This window comes from Notamacropus eugenii, chromosome 6 (genome assembly GCF_028372415.1).
Source record: "Notamacropus eugenii isolate mMacEug1 chromosome 6, mMacEug1.pri_v2, whole genome shotgun sequence".
NCBI lineage: Eukaryota > Metazoa > Chordata > Mammalia > Diprotodontia > Macropodidae > Notamacropus > Notamacropus eugenii.
This window is the reverse complement of record NC_092877.1, coordinates 53,048,851-53,067,815: the sequence shown is the minus strand read 5'-3', so window position 1 is coordinate 53,067,815 and position 18,965 is coordinate 53,048,851. Positions and strand designations below refer to the sequence as shown.

At 38.8% G+C, this 18,965-nt stretch overlaps 1 protein-coding gene across 1 annotated transcript in view; it reads left to right on the top strand.

Annotated features, from left to right (window-relative positions):
• NOP14 (NOP14 nucleolar protein) overlaps positions 1-18,965 on the top strand; it is a 63,742-nt gene that overhangs the window by 27,375 nt on the left and 17,402 nt on the right. The window contains exons 4-12 of the mRNA XM_072620065.1: positions 1,715-1,854; positions 4,821-4,955; positions 6,330-6,452; positions 7,260-7,391; positions 9,073-9,355; positions 11,557-11,687; positions 14,430-14,515; positions 15,212-15,347; positions 18,725-18,826. Coding sequence (XP_072476166.1) covers positions 1,715-1,854; positions 4,821-4,955; positions 6,330-6,452; positions 7,260-7,391; positions 9,073-9,355; positions 11,557-11,687; positions 14,430-14,515; positions 15,212-15,347; positions 18,725-18,826 — 1,268 coding nt within the window. The remainder of the gene's footprint in view (positions 1-1,714; positions 1,855-4,820; positions 4,956-6,329; positions 6,453-7,259; positions 7,392-9,072; positions 9,356-11,556; positions 11,688-14,429; positions 14,516-15,211; positions 15,348-18,724; positions 18,827-18,965) is intronic.

Genomic DNA, 18,965 nt, shown 5'->3' with positions numbered 1-18,965 from the left:
TAATAAGTACCTACAGTACTTGGAAGTACAGATGAAAATGAGTTACAACATGGGAAGAGTACTAGAATATCTGCCAAAAAGAACTAAAGCCAAATATTAACCCTACCATTTACAAGCCGTGTGACCTTGAGCAGATTCCTTCACCTTTCTAAGACTCAGTTTCTCTCCCTATAAAACAGGAATAATACTTGTATGATCAACCTCCTAGCTTCTTTATGAGACACAAATGAGAGATGTAATAAGAAAAGTGTTTTGTAACTAAAGTGCTTTTTAAAAGGTCATCTACTAAGTATAAAATAAAACTTTATTAAGTAACATATTGGTCTCCCCAAGCTATCTTGTCATTTGGATTCTAGCTCCCCCACCACCTGGACATTTATTTTAAAAACCATTTCTTTCAAGCCCTTTACATTAATGAATCTTAACTAAGAAGTATTTATAAAATCAGCCATTGGCAAAAATAGAGAAACTCAACTTTGTCCATGAATGAATAGCATTTATTAAGTGCTTACTCTTTGCTAAGTGCCAGCCAGACAACCAGAAAAGCAAAGCAGTCCTTGTTTTTAGGAACTAATGTTTTAATTGGGTGAGAATACATTCCTAAGAGGGTTCAGCTTTGAGACTGGTGAAAAAGTGTTCTGATCCTTAAGATTAAACTGCAGAGTAGATAGTAAGGCCTGATGATCTGGCAGATCATCCAAGGCCCAATGGTCCACTATTTCACTGGATGAATTATAGCGAAAGACTCCCTGCTCTTTGAAGTGCTGTGAGTAGCCAGATGAGCCCTGAAGGCAGTGTCAGTTCAGACCCATGGGAAGGAGGAGAAGTAAACCCAAGTTTTCTGCTGGTAATAAAGGTTCCTTCCCACGCAGTATCAGCTTGAAGCTAAGATGGGGAAAAAGAATGGGAGCTGTGACAGAAACTTGAGAAGGAAAGAGGAAAGCCTAGTGGGAAAGGGTGACCTGGTGCCTCTTGGTGGCCTAGTCCACTGTGTATCCTCTGGTGCCCAATGGAATCCTTTCATCTCTCCTTCACATTTGAAAAAAAACAAAACATCCTAATTAAAAAAAAAATACCTTAAATACAATGTGTATGTGTGTGGTATGTGTATATAATTTAATTTATATAATGGATGTTTCTGAAAAGTCAAGTATAAATCAAATTATAGCTGAAACGCACCAAAGGAACTTGTTGTACAAGAACCTTCAGGTGAATACTAAAATGTGGATAATCATCCCTCAATATAGTTTATTGAACAGAAATATTTACACGATTTGGGGTGATCATTTTCTTGATATAGAATTGGAAGTTATAAGACACTGAACTAAATGTAATCCTAGAACACAACTGGAAGTTGATTTCTTTTTCTTCTATCTTGTCTAGCCTGCTTTCCTTTTTCAGATAAATCCCTGATTTCATTTCATTTCCTTTTGTTTTGCTTCTTTCTCCCCAAAAGTTAATTTCAGAGGGAAAATAATCTTGGTAATTGAAACATTGGATTTTCCTGAAGACTCAGATGTAACATTTGATAAGTGCCATTATGTATATGTTGTATTCAAGATGGTCTGTGTGAATTTTTTGCTTGAATGTGGAATTACTCAGTCCTTCTTATGACTCCTCTAGAAGAAATGTTGGCAGAGTACTGTAATAGTACACTCCCAAGCAGTGACTCTGTGTGTGGCTCATGTTAACTCTCATCACAATTTTTCTGCAGCTGAGTTAACTGCTTCCCATTTTGGAGGAGGTGGTGGGCTCCTTCGCAAGAAAACCTCTGAACCAGGAGAGGAGGAAGAGAAGCCAAAATCACGCAAGGAACTTATTGAAGAGCTCATTGCAAAATCAAAACAAGAGAAGGTAGGTTTGTATTCTTAGCATAGAACAACTTAGTAATTTTGAAAGTAAATGCCACATCATGGAAAGACATACAGAAAGATGAAAGATTTTATGAGTGTATGATTTTATTACATTTAGACTCTTTAAAATGTGGTAAAAAATAATTACTTTTAAGTATAGATATTTTATGGAAGAAATAAAGTCCTACTCCACTGCCTTATTGTGACATGAAAAATGACCCTGGGCTCTCAAAGGCTATGCCAATGAGGGAATGGGGGGTGGAGGGTGAGAGGAAGCTCTGGCAAATTCTGCCATGCTGGGAGAATTTTGATTATGCCCCTGATAATAGACCAAGCCTTTTTTTCCATCAAACTTACTAAGGTAATTGCAGAGATGTATGTGACCAGTAGTAGACTGGCCTCCTGGTGATAAATCAGCTTTCTTTGATCATCTCTCCAAGACCCTGTAAAATAGGAATAATACTTGTGTCATCTCCCTTACAGCCTTTTCATGAGGCTCAAATGAGAGAAGTGTTGAAACAAAAGAATGAGCCATGATCTTCCATTCTGTACAGCTCCCTTCCTCCTGCTTTCCACTTCTCCAGTGATGGCAGCAGATAGGAAAGGAGGCAAAGAGCAGCAAGAACCACATACAGATTTTAGACCATCACTACATTTCAGTTTGTGTTTTTGTATTCTAAATGTGAGATCCTTTACCAGTAACCAACAAGTGGACATATCACCAGAGGAGCTTAAAATCATATCTATCTTGACATGCTTTGCTGTAAACAAAACCAGAAAGTAAAAGAAGGAAGCTACAATTAAGTGAAGACTGGTTCATGGATACTCCTTCAACAGGCAAAGAAAGCATTTTATCAGACACTCAGAGGCAATAAGAAACATTCTTTCATGGGATTTTTGGTTATTGTATATTTTGATACTAATAAATGTGGACCAAAAGTCCATCATGAAAATAATGGCAACCTGGACATATCTCTCCATTAGTGAGGATGAAATGTACAGAAATTCCAAGATTGCGTGCCTGCAGTCTTGTCCATACCCAGATTTTGTGAGGGTTATCCGTACTTGAATCAAGGACATCCTTAATAATAGGGCTAATAAGGAGAAAGCAGGCTTTCACAAATGATATTCTACAGTGGACTACATCTTGACCGTTTCACAATCATGAGAGAGACGTGGAGAATGTTAAGATCCAATTATACATGTTGCTGACAAACAGATTTTAATTAATTTGCTAAAACAAAGTGCTACAAGCTTTTTTACAGCGAAGGTATTTCTCTTTCATATATTAAGATCATTCAGGATTCCTTAGACTACATCCAAACAAAGAATGCTATTCCATGACCCCTCCAATTGCAAACATCAGATAAGCCATTAAACGGTGAGATGTATACTTACCAGAGCTATTTGTCACTGTGAAGGAGGAAATCTAGCATAGAGTCCAGCTGGAGGAGGGATTCCCTGTTGCTGTGGAGGTCCTTCAAGTACTCCTTCTCCTAGAAGAATTCTTTAATTACTCAAAACAGTTCAGTCTGTCCATTTCCACAGATGCTTTGTCCGTGTCTATATGTGGATGAAGAATGTCTGTTGCTTTTATTTTAGCGTGTATTTATATGGAAAAATTACTCCCAGAACTGAGCAGAAAGAAGATAGCAAGCTGTAATTGCTTTGGGAAAAATTGCAAATTATGAAATGAAAAAGACCCATCTTTTCAATACTGACATTTTACTGGTACCGTGTATGACAGGCAGCATGACATAGAATACTGCTTCCACTAAAGAATTAAAAACGAGTATCGAACCAGAAGACAGTGGAGAGCATCTGAAGGGAGGAACTTCCCAGAGAAGGAGGGAAGGATGTCAACAAGGAGGACTGGTCATCTCAAGAGAAGGGAGTGACAGATAAATAAAGTTTTCTGTTGTTCCTCTCCAAAAATCAAAAGTAAGCAAGGAAAGCTTCTAGCATGTTGGGTGAACACCCTGTCCTGAAATTTTTGAAGAATCTGAGTAAGGATCTTAGAGATGGGCAAGCCTGGAGGGGCTGCAGTGTGCTTCATTGGAGGAAACTCCCAAAGTGATGACATCTCAGTTCCATTTGAGTATAGATAATGTTAACTTTTACCTAGTATATACTAATAGTTTCAGTGATTAGACACTTGCATAAAGTATATTAATAAGGTTATAATTTAGATTCTACTTTTAATTAAAATTTTTTTCTCTTTTCATACATTCACTTGATAAACATGATGCCTCCTCTGCCCCAAACACGACTTTTAGAGATATTGGGATAAAGAATATGTCATTGAGGTGAAGAACTCTCTCCACAGGTAGATAAGACATTGTATCTGATTCCCAGACACTTTCTGTCTTGAAAGAAAGATAAAATAGGTACATTAGCAATCTGTGATACAAAATAGGATGTAATGCACACGTGAGTAAGGTACACGCAGAGTGCTCTCTGTTCATAGGTAGGAGAGGTCAGGTAGGATAATAGGAAATCCTATCCCCTTCATTTTACAGATGAGGAAAGTTAAGTCCCAGGGAGACTAGAATGATGTGTAAGGTCACATAAATCAGGAGATTTGAATTCAGGTCCTGTGACTCCAGATTTGGTGCTCTTTCTACTCTCTTGCTTCTGATGTAACATGGGGGTTGGGGAAAGGAATTATGAGAAACTTAACACCAGAGGGGTGGGGTTGTTTGAAGAGGTCTTACTGGAAGTGTGTCATTTTCTTAAGCAGAGGTGTAGCATTTTGGGTAATTGTGTTCACTTAATCATAGGGGGTAAGGCATGAATTTTTTTTTAATATGTCTATTTTTATCTTTCAAAAACAAATAGCTTGTGCTGTTTGTGTTTTTATTGTCATATGTTGGCTTTGACTATGTGGTTGCTTCTTTTTTTTGCTAAAAACTAAAATATTTTAGTCTGAAATGAATAGTAATGACATAAGGTGGTTTTCTTCCCTAGCGTGAGAGACAGGCTCAACGAGAAAATGCCCTTGAACTCACTGAGAAATTGGACAGTGATTGGAAAGAAATCCAGTTTCTGCTATCTCGCAAAACCCCCAAATTGGAAAAAAAGGATAAAGAAGAGAAACCAAAGGTAGGTATTTAACTAAATACTATCCTGAATGTCTTCTAATTATTTATCCAGGGGAGAGTTTTTAAGACCCTCAAGTGTGTGCTGGCCCTTTTTCTTTTATTCAGTAGCCATTCATTCCACCACCATTTATTTTATTTTATTTTATTTTATCCACCACAGTTTATTAAGGACTACCCATGTACAAAGTAGGACATAGTCCTTGCTCTCAAGGAACTTAGAGTCTGACAGGGAAGTGAGACATGCACAAACATGAGGTTGCTGATGCAGAATGGAGTGTGGTAAGAGTGTAGGAAATTTACAACAGGCTCTGTTAGAGCTGAGGATGGAACTCACATTTCCAACTTGAGAGATCAGGAGAGGATTCACAGAGAAGGCGATGTCTGAACTGGTGCTTGAAGAATCCTGGAACTTTGATAGGCAGAGATGAGAACAGGGTGAGGAAGCCATTCCATGCCTAAGCAATGGCAGAAACAAAGGTGCCAAAGAACCCTGAAAATGTAGAGGACACAAGGAATGGTCCATTGTGACTAGAGCTTATTAACATATCTGAAAGGAAGAAGTATGAAGTATGATGGGGAAAGGACCAGGAAATCTGGGAGTAATTCTTTTGGGCTTTTTAATTTTTCTTTGGCTTCAATATTGCCCTTTTAAAAATAAAGTTATTAATGTCTTGCCAGTGTGAGGGGAATCTAAATTTCAGTATTAACAGATCTTTCAGATGAATTTATTTTACTGTCCCCCCAAATGGCCTAGTTCTGGATTTAGGAGAAATTTCAGTGTAATTTTTGTTTTTCAAATAATCCTCTGTCCTTTCTAATAGACAAATTTTTTCTCAAATACATTCATTTTTATTATTTATCCAGTTGATTCCTAAATACTTTTTTTTCACTTCCAATTAGTTAAAAACACTCTCTTAAATTGAGTAGCTAGCTACTCTTTGGAAAATAACTCTCTCAGGCTTTGCTTTCACCTGACTCTCCATAATTCTTTTTCAGCAAGTGAGGTGTTTTGAGCCAGTCCTATCTTTGCTAACATTTTTAACAAATTTCTAATACATTAGATATCTCCTTCCAGCCCTAGAAAAATTCTGTTTTTACTAATTTAATGTATAAATGTTTTTGTTTTTGAGTGAACACTATTTTTGCTAATCTACATGTTTTGAGAGGGATTTTCTAGTCTTCCAAGGCCTTTTTCATTGATTTCTTTAATCCTTAAGTACTATTATGATAGTTTTTCTTCTGGCAGAAGAGAGTTAGATGGGGCTTGGCTGCTTCCAGACCTGGTCCCAGCCATTGCTAACTGCTGCCAGACGTCTGTTGGCAGAGGTCTCTGAAGACAAAACGTTTCTAACTGAAAGGGCTTGTTTTCCCTTAGCCTGATGCATATGACATAATGGTCCGGGAGCTTGGATTTGAGATGAAGGCAAAGCCCTCGGACAGGATGAAGACTGAGGAGGAGTTGGCCAAAGAGGAGCAGGCACGACTCAAGAAGCTAGAGGTACCTCAAACCAATTCATTCTTTCCTCTTCCTCTTTTGTTGTAGCCTTGGAATTCATGATACTGGTCGTCTTAAGTCAGAAGAGGCTGAACAGTTGCAAAAAACAATTGGAGTGCTGAAGTTTATCTTGTAAAACTGTTTCCGTTTCTCTCTTATACCCAAAAAAGATATTTAAAGAAAATGCTACAAACTGAAAGTTCATCCGTCAGATATCATCTGTTATCTAGTAATTTCATCTTGACCCAGAAGTAGATTTAAGTAGTATTAATTTATAGACTGAAAAATATACATTATATCATATCAATGGCATTATTTAGCATATTTAGAACTAATTTTTTATTTCATGCACTTGTTATTCTGTGTATACAATATATCTTCAATAAGAAATTGCTTTATTTGACTGAAAAGACTGCAAGAAAGAATATTGGGGGATTTTTTGTGACTATAAAAATGTTTCTGTTCTAACTAAAGACATAAGACCTTCAACTATGAAGAAAACTACATTTTTCTGGAAAATAGGATATGCTCTAAAATCTTAATGTATGAGACTTGTGATGTATTTGTTAGTTTTGTCGAAGAAACCTAAGTAGAAAACATTCATAAAGCATTCAGAATCTGACAGGAATCCACAGAACAAGGAAGTTCATATTGGAGACTCCAGTGTCTGGTGGTGCAGTGAGTCTCCCTAGAACACAGAAAAACATTTTTAATCATCAATTCAGCATATGGTGCTGCCCACCAGGTGCCCGAGTTTGTGTCTTGTCTTACTTGCCAATACAGAAACGTTATTGTTCTCGTTTGGAACAGGCTGATAGAGTTCGCCGAATGCTTGGAATGGAGGAAGATGAAAGCACTAAGAAACCAAAGCACATGTCAGCAGATGATTTAAACGATGGCTTCGTTCTAGATAAAGATGATCGGCGTTTACTTTCTTACAAAGTAAGAGATTTGGGTTTTCAGCATTCTGAGCTGTTTAAAAATCCCTCTTCCAGTAATGGTGTCCCTAGTGAATTCGTCCTAGTGGTGTACATTCTGAAGGAAGCTCTTCATTTTTTATTTTAAAAGTCAGGTTCTTCATAGTGCTATGTTTAGATGTTTACTGATATAATCAAATGTCAGAACATTATTGAGAAGACAATAATAACACCTGTCTACCTTGCTGCCCTGGAGGAGGTTCACAGACAGTAAAATCAGCGTTTTTTACTGTTCATTTGTTCACTCCAGCTGTTCCATATCATAGGTGAGCGGTTTATCTATAGACCTATTTTATTTTAATCCAGCAATACTTGTAGTTTAGGTAGCTAGCATGGCTAACGTTTTAAATGCCATTTAATGTCAAGTTGAATAGCTGTAATTCATCAGTTATATTAATTGCCTAATCCTCCTCAAGCACTTGAGTTTAAAATAAAGTTCTTTTCCACAAGGAACTTACATTCTAACAATTGCTACAATTCTGAAATTGTTCACCTTGAAACAGCCAGGAAGGGACCTTTGAATCATACACTTTTAGTATTGGAAGAAATGTCTGAGGTCATGGATTCCTGCTTTTTCCTGAAGCATAAATCCCCTGTACAACATGCCTAACAAACAAACCATCATGCTCCACTCAGATATCTCCAGAGATGAATTCTTGCTGCTCATATAGTTTGATTTAACCCCATCTCTTAAAAGCAAGTTTTTCCTTCCACAGAACTGACATCTAGCCCCTTATTCTGTCTACTCCTTGGTCTTAGTTCTCCCCAAGCAAGTTAAGTTTCATCATCTTCCATATGACAATGCTTAAAATATTTTAAAAGACAGATCATATTCTCTCTAAGACCTTTTTTCCCAAGGCTAAACATTCCCATGCCCATCAACTAGTCCTTGTAGACTATTTCAGATCCCCTTTCCATCCTGGTTGCTGGACTCCTGTCACATGGCTGCATGTCAGCATTCCTTATGAAGTAGGGCCCTCAGAACTGAACACCATGTTCCACATGTGGTCTGACCAAGGTGGAGAACAGCAAGACTGTGAGCTCCCTTGTTGTGGACATCATGCCTCCACTCATGCAGCCTTAGCACAGGGAAGCTGTTGCACCATTGGCACATAGCTGACAGCCAACTCCTTTCTTCTGCCTCTCTAATCCACATCCCGTTGCAACCCAGCACATGAGGTCAAGTCACGTTAGCAAGCCCTTTTGAGGCACTTACTGTGTGCCTGACACCATGCTAAACACTGGGGATACAAAGAAAGGCAGTTTGGGGGATGGGAGAAAGGTAGTTAAGTGACTTGTTCAAGGATCAGCTGGATCATGGAGTGGAAAGAGATGTAAAGAGACTAGAGAGATAGGAAGAGACCAGGTAACCAAAGGCCTTAAAGGCCAAACTGGATTTTTATCTTAGATCCTGTGGATCATGTGGATAACTGAAAAGGCTCTAACGTAGAGTCTGGAAGTAAAGCTAGTATTGTTACACTTAACTGTTGGTAATAGATGCAAATAATGCTTAGACCCTGCTTTAATTATGCCCTGTTAAGGTGACATTATTCTCAGACTCTCATCTTTACTCTTTTATCTCAAACATTTTAACTATTGTACCCACTGTATGTCCTATGAATGATTGGGTTTTTTGCTGTTATAAGGATGGGAAGATAAATCAAGAAATAGATGAGCCTAATGAGGAGGAACAAGCCCAAGAAGGCAGTGAAGAAGACAGTGAAAGGGAAGGGGCTGAGGATTCAGATACTGAGGACTCAGAAGACAGTCACTCCGACCTGGAATCGAATATGGACAGTGAGGAAGAAGACATTGTACCTGAGAATCCAAAGGGAAAGCAAGTCCAGGCACCAGAAAAAAAACCAAGCAACGCAAACCAAAAAGGAGTGATCGAAACTGCTAGATCTGAACTCCCGTATACATTTTCTGGTAGGCAGATAACTGGGTTTTTCTTGTGTGTTAGAAGACTTAGGAAAAGCTCTCATTTCATTGGTTCTCTGTACTTCACATTATATACCTGTAAAGAAAAAGGTGAAATCACAAAGGAAATAACATACTTTATACTTCAGTTTTATGTCAGTCCCCTCATACCTCTTCTATGTGAGTGAGCAGTGTCCCTGGGTGAGAACACAAAGTAATTCCAACCATTATCAGAGCTTCATGTTTTCACACTTTTGGCTATTGGGGTGTAGTTAGTGATGGAGAAATCCTGAAATTAAAGCCAATTTCCTGCATGCCTGTAGGGCACTCCCAATGGACCAGTTGCTGGGCCAGTGCAAATCATTTTCTTCTTGTATAAGACCTTCCACAATCATTTCCTAATTAATGTTGTTAAGCAGAAACAGTTTTTGTGGTATGTAGAATAAGTTTGTTAGTGAAGAGGCTTTGTCCAGGCAAACTACCACTTAATCTCAGTGCCCATCCTTGGGAAATAGGTCCTCCTTGATGGACTCTTCTCTGGAAAAGACTTCTCTTTTTCACCTCTGCTGTAAATGCCAGCTTATTCATGTAGATAAAAAATGCCTCTTAGATGGTACATGACTCAGTCACCATTTGTACTGCCCCCTCGTCTCACCCCACAAAACTCCCTGGTGATGTCACCTAGATGGTTTTTTACTAATCCAGACTGTGCTTTGGCCCAGTAAAATAGGGACTGTATCTCTGCTCATGCTGTCTAGCCTTCACTGCTTCTGCGTAGTGGCTCATCTACAATAAATAGCATTTATTGTGGTTCAGGCATGGAAAACAGGATTCAGTGAAATATAAGAAGCCAACATTGAGAGAAACAAGATGTAGAGGAGAATTGAAGCTAAATAGTCTCTTTGGAAGGTTTTTCAGAGAGAGGCAACGTGGCATGATGGCTAGAAATCTGGCCTATAGTCAGGAAGGCCTGAGTGAGGTCCAGTCCTGCCTCTGCCACAGATTGACCATGTGACCCTGGGCAACTTAGCTAACCTTTCATTGACCAGGCAGTTCTCTAAGGCCTTAAATTGGAGAGCAGCATCCAGTCTGCCTTGGTAAAGGGAAATTGCTTCCTGGTAGGCTCCTATACCAATGATATCCTAGATCCAGACCAAAAGGTTTTCAGAAGTAAGGACTTTTACATACACTTGGGTTGGGACCTTTCCTCTTCTATTACATCTGTCATCATTCAGAAGCTTGTGGTGCCTCCTCATTTCCTATGGGATCAAACCCAAACTCCTCAGTTTGGTTTTTGGCACCATCCACACTCTGGTTCTTCCTCTCCATTAAGCCTGAGAGCTGATCGTGTCCCACTTTGTACCTTCTGCTCCATGAAGGTTGGAGTCCTCACTAATCACAGTGTATTTCCAACTCTACTCTAAACTAAACTGATCTTCTGATTCAGTATTGGGATTCAGGGCACAGGGTTATATGGTGTGATGGAAAGAGAACCAGATTGGGCATCATAAGACAACCTAGTTCTGAATCCATGTTCTGCTTCTTACCACCTTTGTGTATCTCTTGCCTTTTTCCTCATCTGTAAAATCAAGGAGCTGAAGTAGACAATTTCCAAAGTCCCTTCCATTTCTCAGTACCATGGTCCTCTGAACTTTAGCTCATCCTCCTCTTTGAACTTTTAAGATGATTCTCCAGGGAAAAATATTTGGCGATCATTCCTTCAGTGAGATTTTGGAGAATCATTTCTTTGATGAGATTTTTGAGCCTATAAAATTCAATATGAAATTAAAATAAGCTTCAAAATTTCTTCATTATAAACAAGTAGCAAACATTAAATGTATTTATCCTTTTATATTTAGGATCTGCCAAAGGAAATAACTTCTTAGGATCATAAATCTGGAGCTAGAAGGGACCTCAGATGCTAATAAGTCCAGGCCCCTCATTTTGTAGACGACGACATCTAGTCTTAGGAAGCTCTAGTGACTTCTTGCTGTCACACACACAGGTATAAGAATCAGAAGCCATATTTGAACAAGTAAATTTTTTAATTCCAGAAGCAGTACGTTCTGTAATGTACCACACTATTTTTAAAGGAAATTAAACTTTCACTCTAATGGGTGTGATCATCCCTCAGGAACAAAGTATATTCATTCGCTTTTTGGATATACTGTTTATGAAACATTTTTGTTTGGTTGTTTTTTTTTTTATAGCTCCTGATTCCTATGAGGAACTTAAGTCTTTGCTCTCAGGAAAATCCACAGAGCAGCAGCTTGTGGTGGTCGAGAGGATTCAGAAATGCAACCATCCAAGTCTTGCTGTGGGAAACAAAGCAAGATTAGAGGTGTGTCTCCATGTGGGGATCGGAGGGCTCTGAAGGACTTAAGTCTTCATTTATGTCTGGAGTGGTGCTCTGACATGGAGTGGGCAAACACTCGCACACTCTGGGAACATTATCCATAAAGACTGATGGACTCCCAGCCCAATGCTGGGGCCATGGTGATCGTGTTTGAATTCTCTCCTGGACTCAGGTGCCACGATTCACTCAGGCACCACTCATTTTCGACTCTTTTCCTCTTCTGTATCCAGTTAACCACCAAAGTCCTGTTTAGTCTCCCTTCTAGTTATTTTTCAGGCTTGTCCTGTCAGCGCTCCTCCTTTCAAGTTCCTGAATTATTAAATGGTCTTCTGATCGCTAGACTCTCTCTCTCCAAAGTGTCCTGTGCGCTGCTGCCTTACTAAATTGCTTCTAGCATGTTAGCTCTTGCTCAGAATGCTTCATTATCATCAGATCAAATCCAAACTCCTCAACCCAGTTTTCAGGACCCTCCACAATCTGGCCCTATCCAATTTTCCTCTCACTCTTTCTCATAATATAACCTGTGCTCCAGCCGTGCTGATCTAACCAGCCAATAAACTTCAAAATTAACTCAGAATGGCAGAGACCAGTGGATTTGGAGTTAGATGACCTTGGTTCAAATACTAGTTCCATGATTTATTAACCTGAGTGACCTCAGATAAGTCACTAAACTTTCTTGGGCCTCAGTTTCCTTTTTTGCTAAGTGATATAGTGACTTGTAAGGTCCCTTTGAATTCTAACCTACAATTCTATGACCTGGAACCTATATAGATTGAACCCATCACTTTGTCCTCATTATCTTCACTTTGACTGTGCTGGACTTGGAGTCTGATAAGACCTATGTTCAGTTCTCAACTCCAGAGCTTGGGCAAGTCACTCAACCTCTTAGCCTTGGTTTGTTTTTTTTTTCCTTGTAAGATGGAGATAGTCATACCTGTTGTCTCTATGTCTCAGGGTTGTTGTAAGACTCAAGTCCTCACATTGTTAACATTAAAGAATCATGTAAATGTCTTTCATTATTATATTATGTCATAATCCATGCTCAACTCTAACCACTCACAGCAACCAACTATAAAATGAGCATTTGCCATGTGCAGGACACTGAGCTTAAATGCTGCAGGCAGTATACCGGTACAGTTCCTGCCCTTGAGTTAATTATGGTACAGTAGGGATAAGATAAGTACACAAACACTTATAAAAGACAAAGTATGGTTAGTGACACCACATACATACAGATCAAAGAAAGGGAAATCACTTCCATTTCAGGGCTGGGGAACATCAGGTTAGGCAGCATCCAAGGTGGACCTGAAAGGAGGAGCAGGGTTTCAACAAGCATTGCGCAGAGAAAGAAACTTTCCAGTGATGGACAGTATGATCTAAGATAAGAAAAAGGTAAAAAAGTATGGAACTTGTTAGAAAGACAGAAGCAGTCCAGCACTTTTTTTTCCAAACTGCTTTCACATTAGTTTTATCATTTATATCTTCAATGTACCCTGTGAATTTAGGACAGGTGGCATCATTATTATCTCTGTCCTATAGAGAAGGAAACTGAAGAAGACACTTTGCCCAGCTTAAGCAGCTAATTCCATGGCAGTTCAGACAGAAATACAGTCTGGAATCCAGACTGAAATACATGTCATAAATGATGTGATTCTTACCAAAAAGGAATTTTCAGTTTAGTATTTATTTAGCAGCATCTAAGGCTAGACAAGAAAAATCCTCTAGCAGCAAAAACCTAAAGCAACCAGTTATGATTTATGGACAGGTCTCCCTCAGTCTCCTTCTACAGGTTCCTGTAGCACTTGATCTACACCACAAAATTTAACACTCAATGCATACTGTCTTGCATTGTTCAAAATTCCTTAATGTTGCTCTAAGCTTCGTAGATTGTTAGTTTCTGAAGGGCAGAGCCTTTGTCTAATGTTCATTCATCGTGTCTGTATCTCTGTATCTTGCCCACTGGTAACTAACCTGGAGTGAGACTTGATAAATGCTTGGTGACCATTTTGTTGTTTTAGCCTTGCTCTCAGTACAGTCTGTTGGGTGGGCAGAATGGGAGAATTTGATCACAGCAGAAGAAAGTGTCCCAGATAGGCCCCCAGGCTACCAGAACGGTACCTCTGCAATCAATTAGCTATGAAACTTTGAGCAAGCCCTTCTCCTCTCTGGCCTCATCTATCACCTCTGTAAAATGAGGTGCTTAGATTTGGTGATATCCATCTCTAGGATACTGATTATATTCTGCAACTTGGTGATAGTAAGGGAACAGTAAGTGAGAGAAAGGGGAGAGATAACAACAGAGATGAAATGAGTAGGAGAGAAGAGAAGGTATAGTTGACAGGTAACAATCTAGTCCAGCTTTCTTTCTTTCTTTCCCATCTTGGGTGGTCTTCAGTTCTTTTACTACACATTTTATCTTGCCTGCAGCTACCCTTATCTTCCCTCTTCCATTACTTTGATACATTCAAATGACTACTACCAGGGGTAAGGAAACCTAGGATGTGTGACATTGCTCAAGTCACTTTCCCTCCAAGGATTTTGATTTCCCAAAATATACTCTGTTAGTTTAATCAGTGAACCTAGAAATTGCAAAGGATCTAGTCCCTTGATGTCTCTCCACATGTTTTTAGGTAGAAATCCTGGGAACTTATAGTATTTAAACTGGATGAGAATTATTTTCGTTTTAATACTCATCAATATATCATTTTCTTGTGGATATTCTTACAGAAATTGTTTGGCTTCCTCTTGGAGTACATTGGAGATCTGGCTACTAAGGCGCCACCAGATCTGAAAACTATTGACAAATTAGTTATGTAAGTAAAGCATAGTATTACATTGATTGAGATAGACTCTGAGAATTTGTGTCATCTTTAGAACCATCAAAAATGCATTCAGGATATCATAGAAGAATTAGGGCAAGTGTGAGGAACCTGCAGCCTCAGTGTGGTGACAGAATTCAGACTTCACAGAATAAAGCCTCGTAGTAAAAGAATTTGTTCTGTAAAACTTGGACTCAGTCAAAAGACTGTGCCCAAGGCCCTAGAAAAATCTCATGTGCCCAAGAGGGCACAGGTTTTCCACCCATGGACTAGGGGTTTGTGTGGCCACATATGTAACAGGTTATCTGTGCCCCTTAAATATTTAGAGTCTGTTAGACTAAGAAAGGCACCCTAGGGAGCGTCTGATCCAACCCTTTTATTTTATAGAGGAAGACGCCAGTGCCCACAGAGTAAAATTAGTGACCACTTCTGAGTTAGAACACAGGTCTACTAGAAAATCTATGGTCTTGATCACCCAGAAACCTAGTAGAATATGAAAAAAGTGATTTTGACCAAGATCTTCCAGTTCTAACTATTAACAAGAATTTAGTGCTGAATCCAATTAATGAGAACTTGGAGGCAGTTTTACATTGGTGTTGCAATGAGGTGCTTTTTTGGTAGCTTTTTTTTCTCTCTCTTGGTTTTACTATCTGGAGTAGTTGAATGATGACTTGTGTTTCTGGTTAACAGGCAGTTGTACAATCTTTGCCAGATGTTTCCTGACTTTGCAAGCAGCTCCGTTAAATTTGTCCTCAGAGACGTTGTGCATGAAATGGAAGAAATGATTGAAATCAAAGGCCGTGCAGCATTTCCGGGATTGGACGTGGTAAGTAACATGTTCTGTTGAGTAAAATTGATTACTTTTCCCATAATGTACAACAGCTTACACATTAAGTCCTCTTTTACATTTCACAAAAAAAATCTAATTATTAGAATACAATATAGCATTATTTCCAAGGCTTGTGGAGTCCCTAGGGCTTCATGAATAATCCAAAAAATAGAGTAGAATAAGACCTGGGAGAATTTTTGATGAGCATACAATTAACTAAAATGTTTTTAATAAAAAAAGAAGCCTCAATTTGATTCTAAATCAATAGGACCTTGTTTTAATTTTGATGCCAAATAGAATTAAAACAACTCATTATGGTAACAATCACTAAATTCTGTAATACTGTCAGGGAGTTGCTCACGCTAGTGGAATCCAAGGCCCTGACCAAAATAAAAGTTTGCCAAGTACTTTGCTCCAACAGATCTGGGGGGGCTATGTCATCATGACCACTTATTCCACCAGGTCTGTTCTGTGACCCATCCTAGTTTAGGGTGTACTCCTCCAGGGTTACCACCACACTGACAGGGCATCTGAGCAGGATACTAAGTATGAGGAGAAGTTAGACAGTACACATTAACATCTCCATTTTACTAAGGAGGTTAGAGAAACTTGCTCTGAAGTGTTGTTGATGTCTTCACTCAAAACTCTCAAATTTTCTCACTCCGAGTTCAGAGTTTTTCCTTTAAGAACACGTCATCTCCCTTAAGCCCAAATTAACTTCTTTTGCTAATGGTCAGAAACATGTATGGGTCTCTTTGTCAATAATAGCAACATTAGGAACATCTAAACCACTGCTAATGACTGTCCTCTTGATACAGTTGTGTTTAGTGACCTTAGGCCTTCATACGACTTTTATGGATGAAAAGCCCTTGTGGTTAGTTGTCGCTCTAATGCATATTTGTGTTGGCTTATTCCCTGACAAATCTGGAAAGGGGAACATTAGGTAGGTCACACCAAGTAACAGTTATTGGTCATACTGATTACTTCCTATACTGTCATGAGGTCGTAATCCTGTGGTTCCCCACCTTCTTGGGGGTTGAAGCCTTATTTTTTACATAACTTTACAGTGCCCCTACCTTGCCACCCCTCAGTGTTTCAGTATGTTGTTTAGCATGTATTTATTTTGTAAGTGAAATAGAATGTAAGTTATGGTGGGGTTTTTTTTAAGGATTTCATGAGATTTCTTGGAGCGCTACAAAGCTGAGGTCAGAAATTAGTTTTTACATTTTGTTCATGCCTGAGGCCAAATAATCATATTCATATATATATATATATATATATATATATGTACACACACATACATATATACACACACTTACACGCATATATACATGTATAAATGTATATGTATACATTTTATACATGTATACATACATACGTATATTTATAAATTGTCTTGGGAAAATAGCATACTAAAATATCATAAATATTAAAATCATCACCTATCCTAAGCCCCATTAACCTTGAGGAGAGAAAACTAGATTTATTTAAAATGAAGCCATTATCCAACATTTGGTCACAGAATATAAGGACTTTGACAATCACCTAGTTAGATTTTCCTTCTTTTTATAGAGGAAGAAGCTAAGGGACAAGATCTTGTCCAGGGTCATCCATCTAAGAAGTAGTTTGGTAGGATGTAGCCACTGGCTTCTGGCTTCACTTCCAGCCATTGTTCCATGAGGCCACACTTCTCAGGGAAGATCAAATCCTAGAGGTATCTGATCCTTGTGTAAAGTGAACAGAAATTTAATAAACACAGATAGGAAACCAGAAAAAGAATTTTAAGGTTACAGTGAGGCACAACCACAAGAATGTGGCACTTTATAATAGCTGGGGAACAAGAACCGACCCTGACATGCCACAGGTAGGAATGGAAGCATTTTTATTCCCTTTAGGACTCTGAGCCTGTCTATCAGGCTCTTTAAGTATGTGCCTTACTAATCAGAAGCCCATGAAGATGATATCCATGTTCATAAACCAATTATTTGTTAACTGGTTAACCCTAGCCTTTGCTAAAAGGTGACCGTGATCAATAGCATTTCTCCTTACCTCAGCCCTAAGTAATCATCCTAGTGACAGATTTTTTTTTTTTAAGTAGAGAGATAAGCATAGGGAAAAAAAGTGTTAGAAGAAAAGGAAAGGAGTGGAAGTATCCTTCTGCAGATCTAGTCCCCTAGGTAGAGAGAATTAAAGAACTGGAGACTAGAGGGCAATTCAGCTGTCTGTTAGCCCACTTATTACCCAGGTAAGGAATCTTACCTACATCCTCACCAAAATGTGACTATCCACCTATCCTGAACACCTCCAGGGCACAGATGATACTACCCCCAGTTGTTAAGAAGTTTTTCCATAGCTTGAGTCTATAGCACTTTCTCCCTAATGCCATCTTTTGATCCTAGTTCTGTTCTCTTAGGCCAAACAGAGCAAGTCTAATTTGGGGTATTCAAGAGTACTCTTAGACCCCTCTTATAATTAATATAACATACAAGTCTAGAATTTTAAAAATGTAACCTCTAGGCCATGTCGATGTCATTGCAAGAGATGGAAAAGGAGAGGTGCCTACTAATCTCCAAGAGACCTCAGGTGTGGCAGCAGCAGCATCCATCAGCTCGGACATGCCATCCTGGCCACCGAGTCATTGCTGCTCCTATCAGAAATGGATTTTCTTCAGGAAAAAGAGGCTTTTCTTTCCATTGAATGTCGTTAGTGTCTCTAACAATACTAATGATAGATAGACTGTCCCTGAAAAAGACAAAAAGGATTTTAATAATCGACCAGAGTTTCTGCTGGAACTTACCAGATTTCTACAGCCCTTTCCTTGCAACAGCCCTGCAGAGTAGGCAGCAAGAGTATTATTAGCCCCATTTTAAGGAAAAGGGAACTAAAGCTCAAGATGAGGTGATTGGCCCAGGCTGTTTCCAAGCTGGATATCAAACTCTCAGTCTTGTGACTCCAAGTCCATTTAATGCATCGGAACAATAAACTGGTCCTGTGTCAGCTTTGGCCCTTCTAGCTTTACAGTATCCCACCCCGCATGTAGGAATTAGTCAGGGATTTCCTTGGTTACGAATCTTCCAGATTAACACTTGCATCTTTTAAAATAATTGGCCATCTGGAGTGAGCCAGCAGGGGAGTGAAATAAAGACATGAATACTTAGTAACTGGATCCTTATGGTTTTTCTTAAGAATTAACAAGTAATATATCTAAATGTATTATAAAACCTTTGGAAAAAATTCACACTAGACCTGTAGGTATATGTTAACCAGCTTTCTGCCAGTTTTTTCTATGTATTTATTGTCCACTTCTGAGTGCTTTTTTTAAAAGCTGTATTCTGCTACTTTTCTAATCTTTTGTTAATAATGAACTTTTTCAGCTCATTTATTTGAAAATCACTGGAATATTATTTCCAACTTCTGACTTCTGGCATCCAGTAGTAACTCCTGCCCTGGTGTGTATGAGTCAGATCCTCACCAAGGTATGTCATAAAATGTTTAACTTTCATCTAAGACTTTTGCCACATGTGATTTTTTTAAAAGGTAGCCCAAGGCAGTCAAAGCATTGTAGTCCATATCCTGATAAACAAGGTTTTACTGCCCAGTCCTCATCAGAATTTG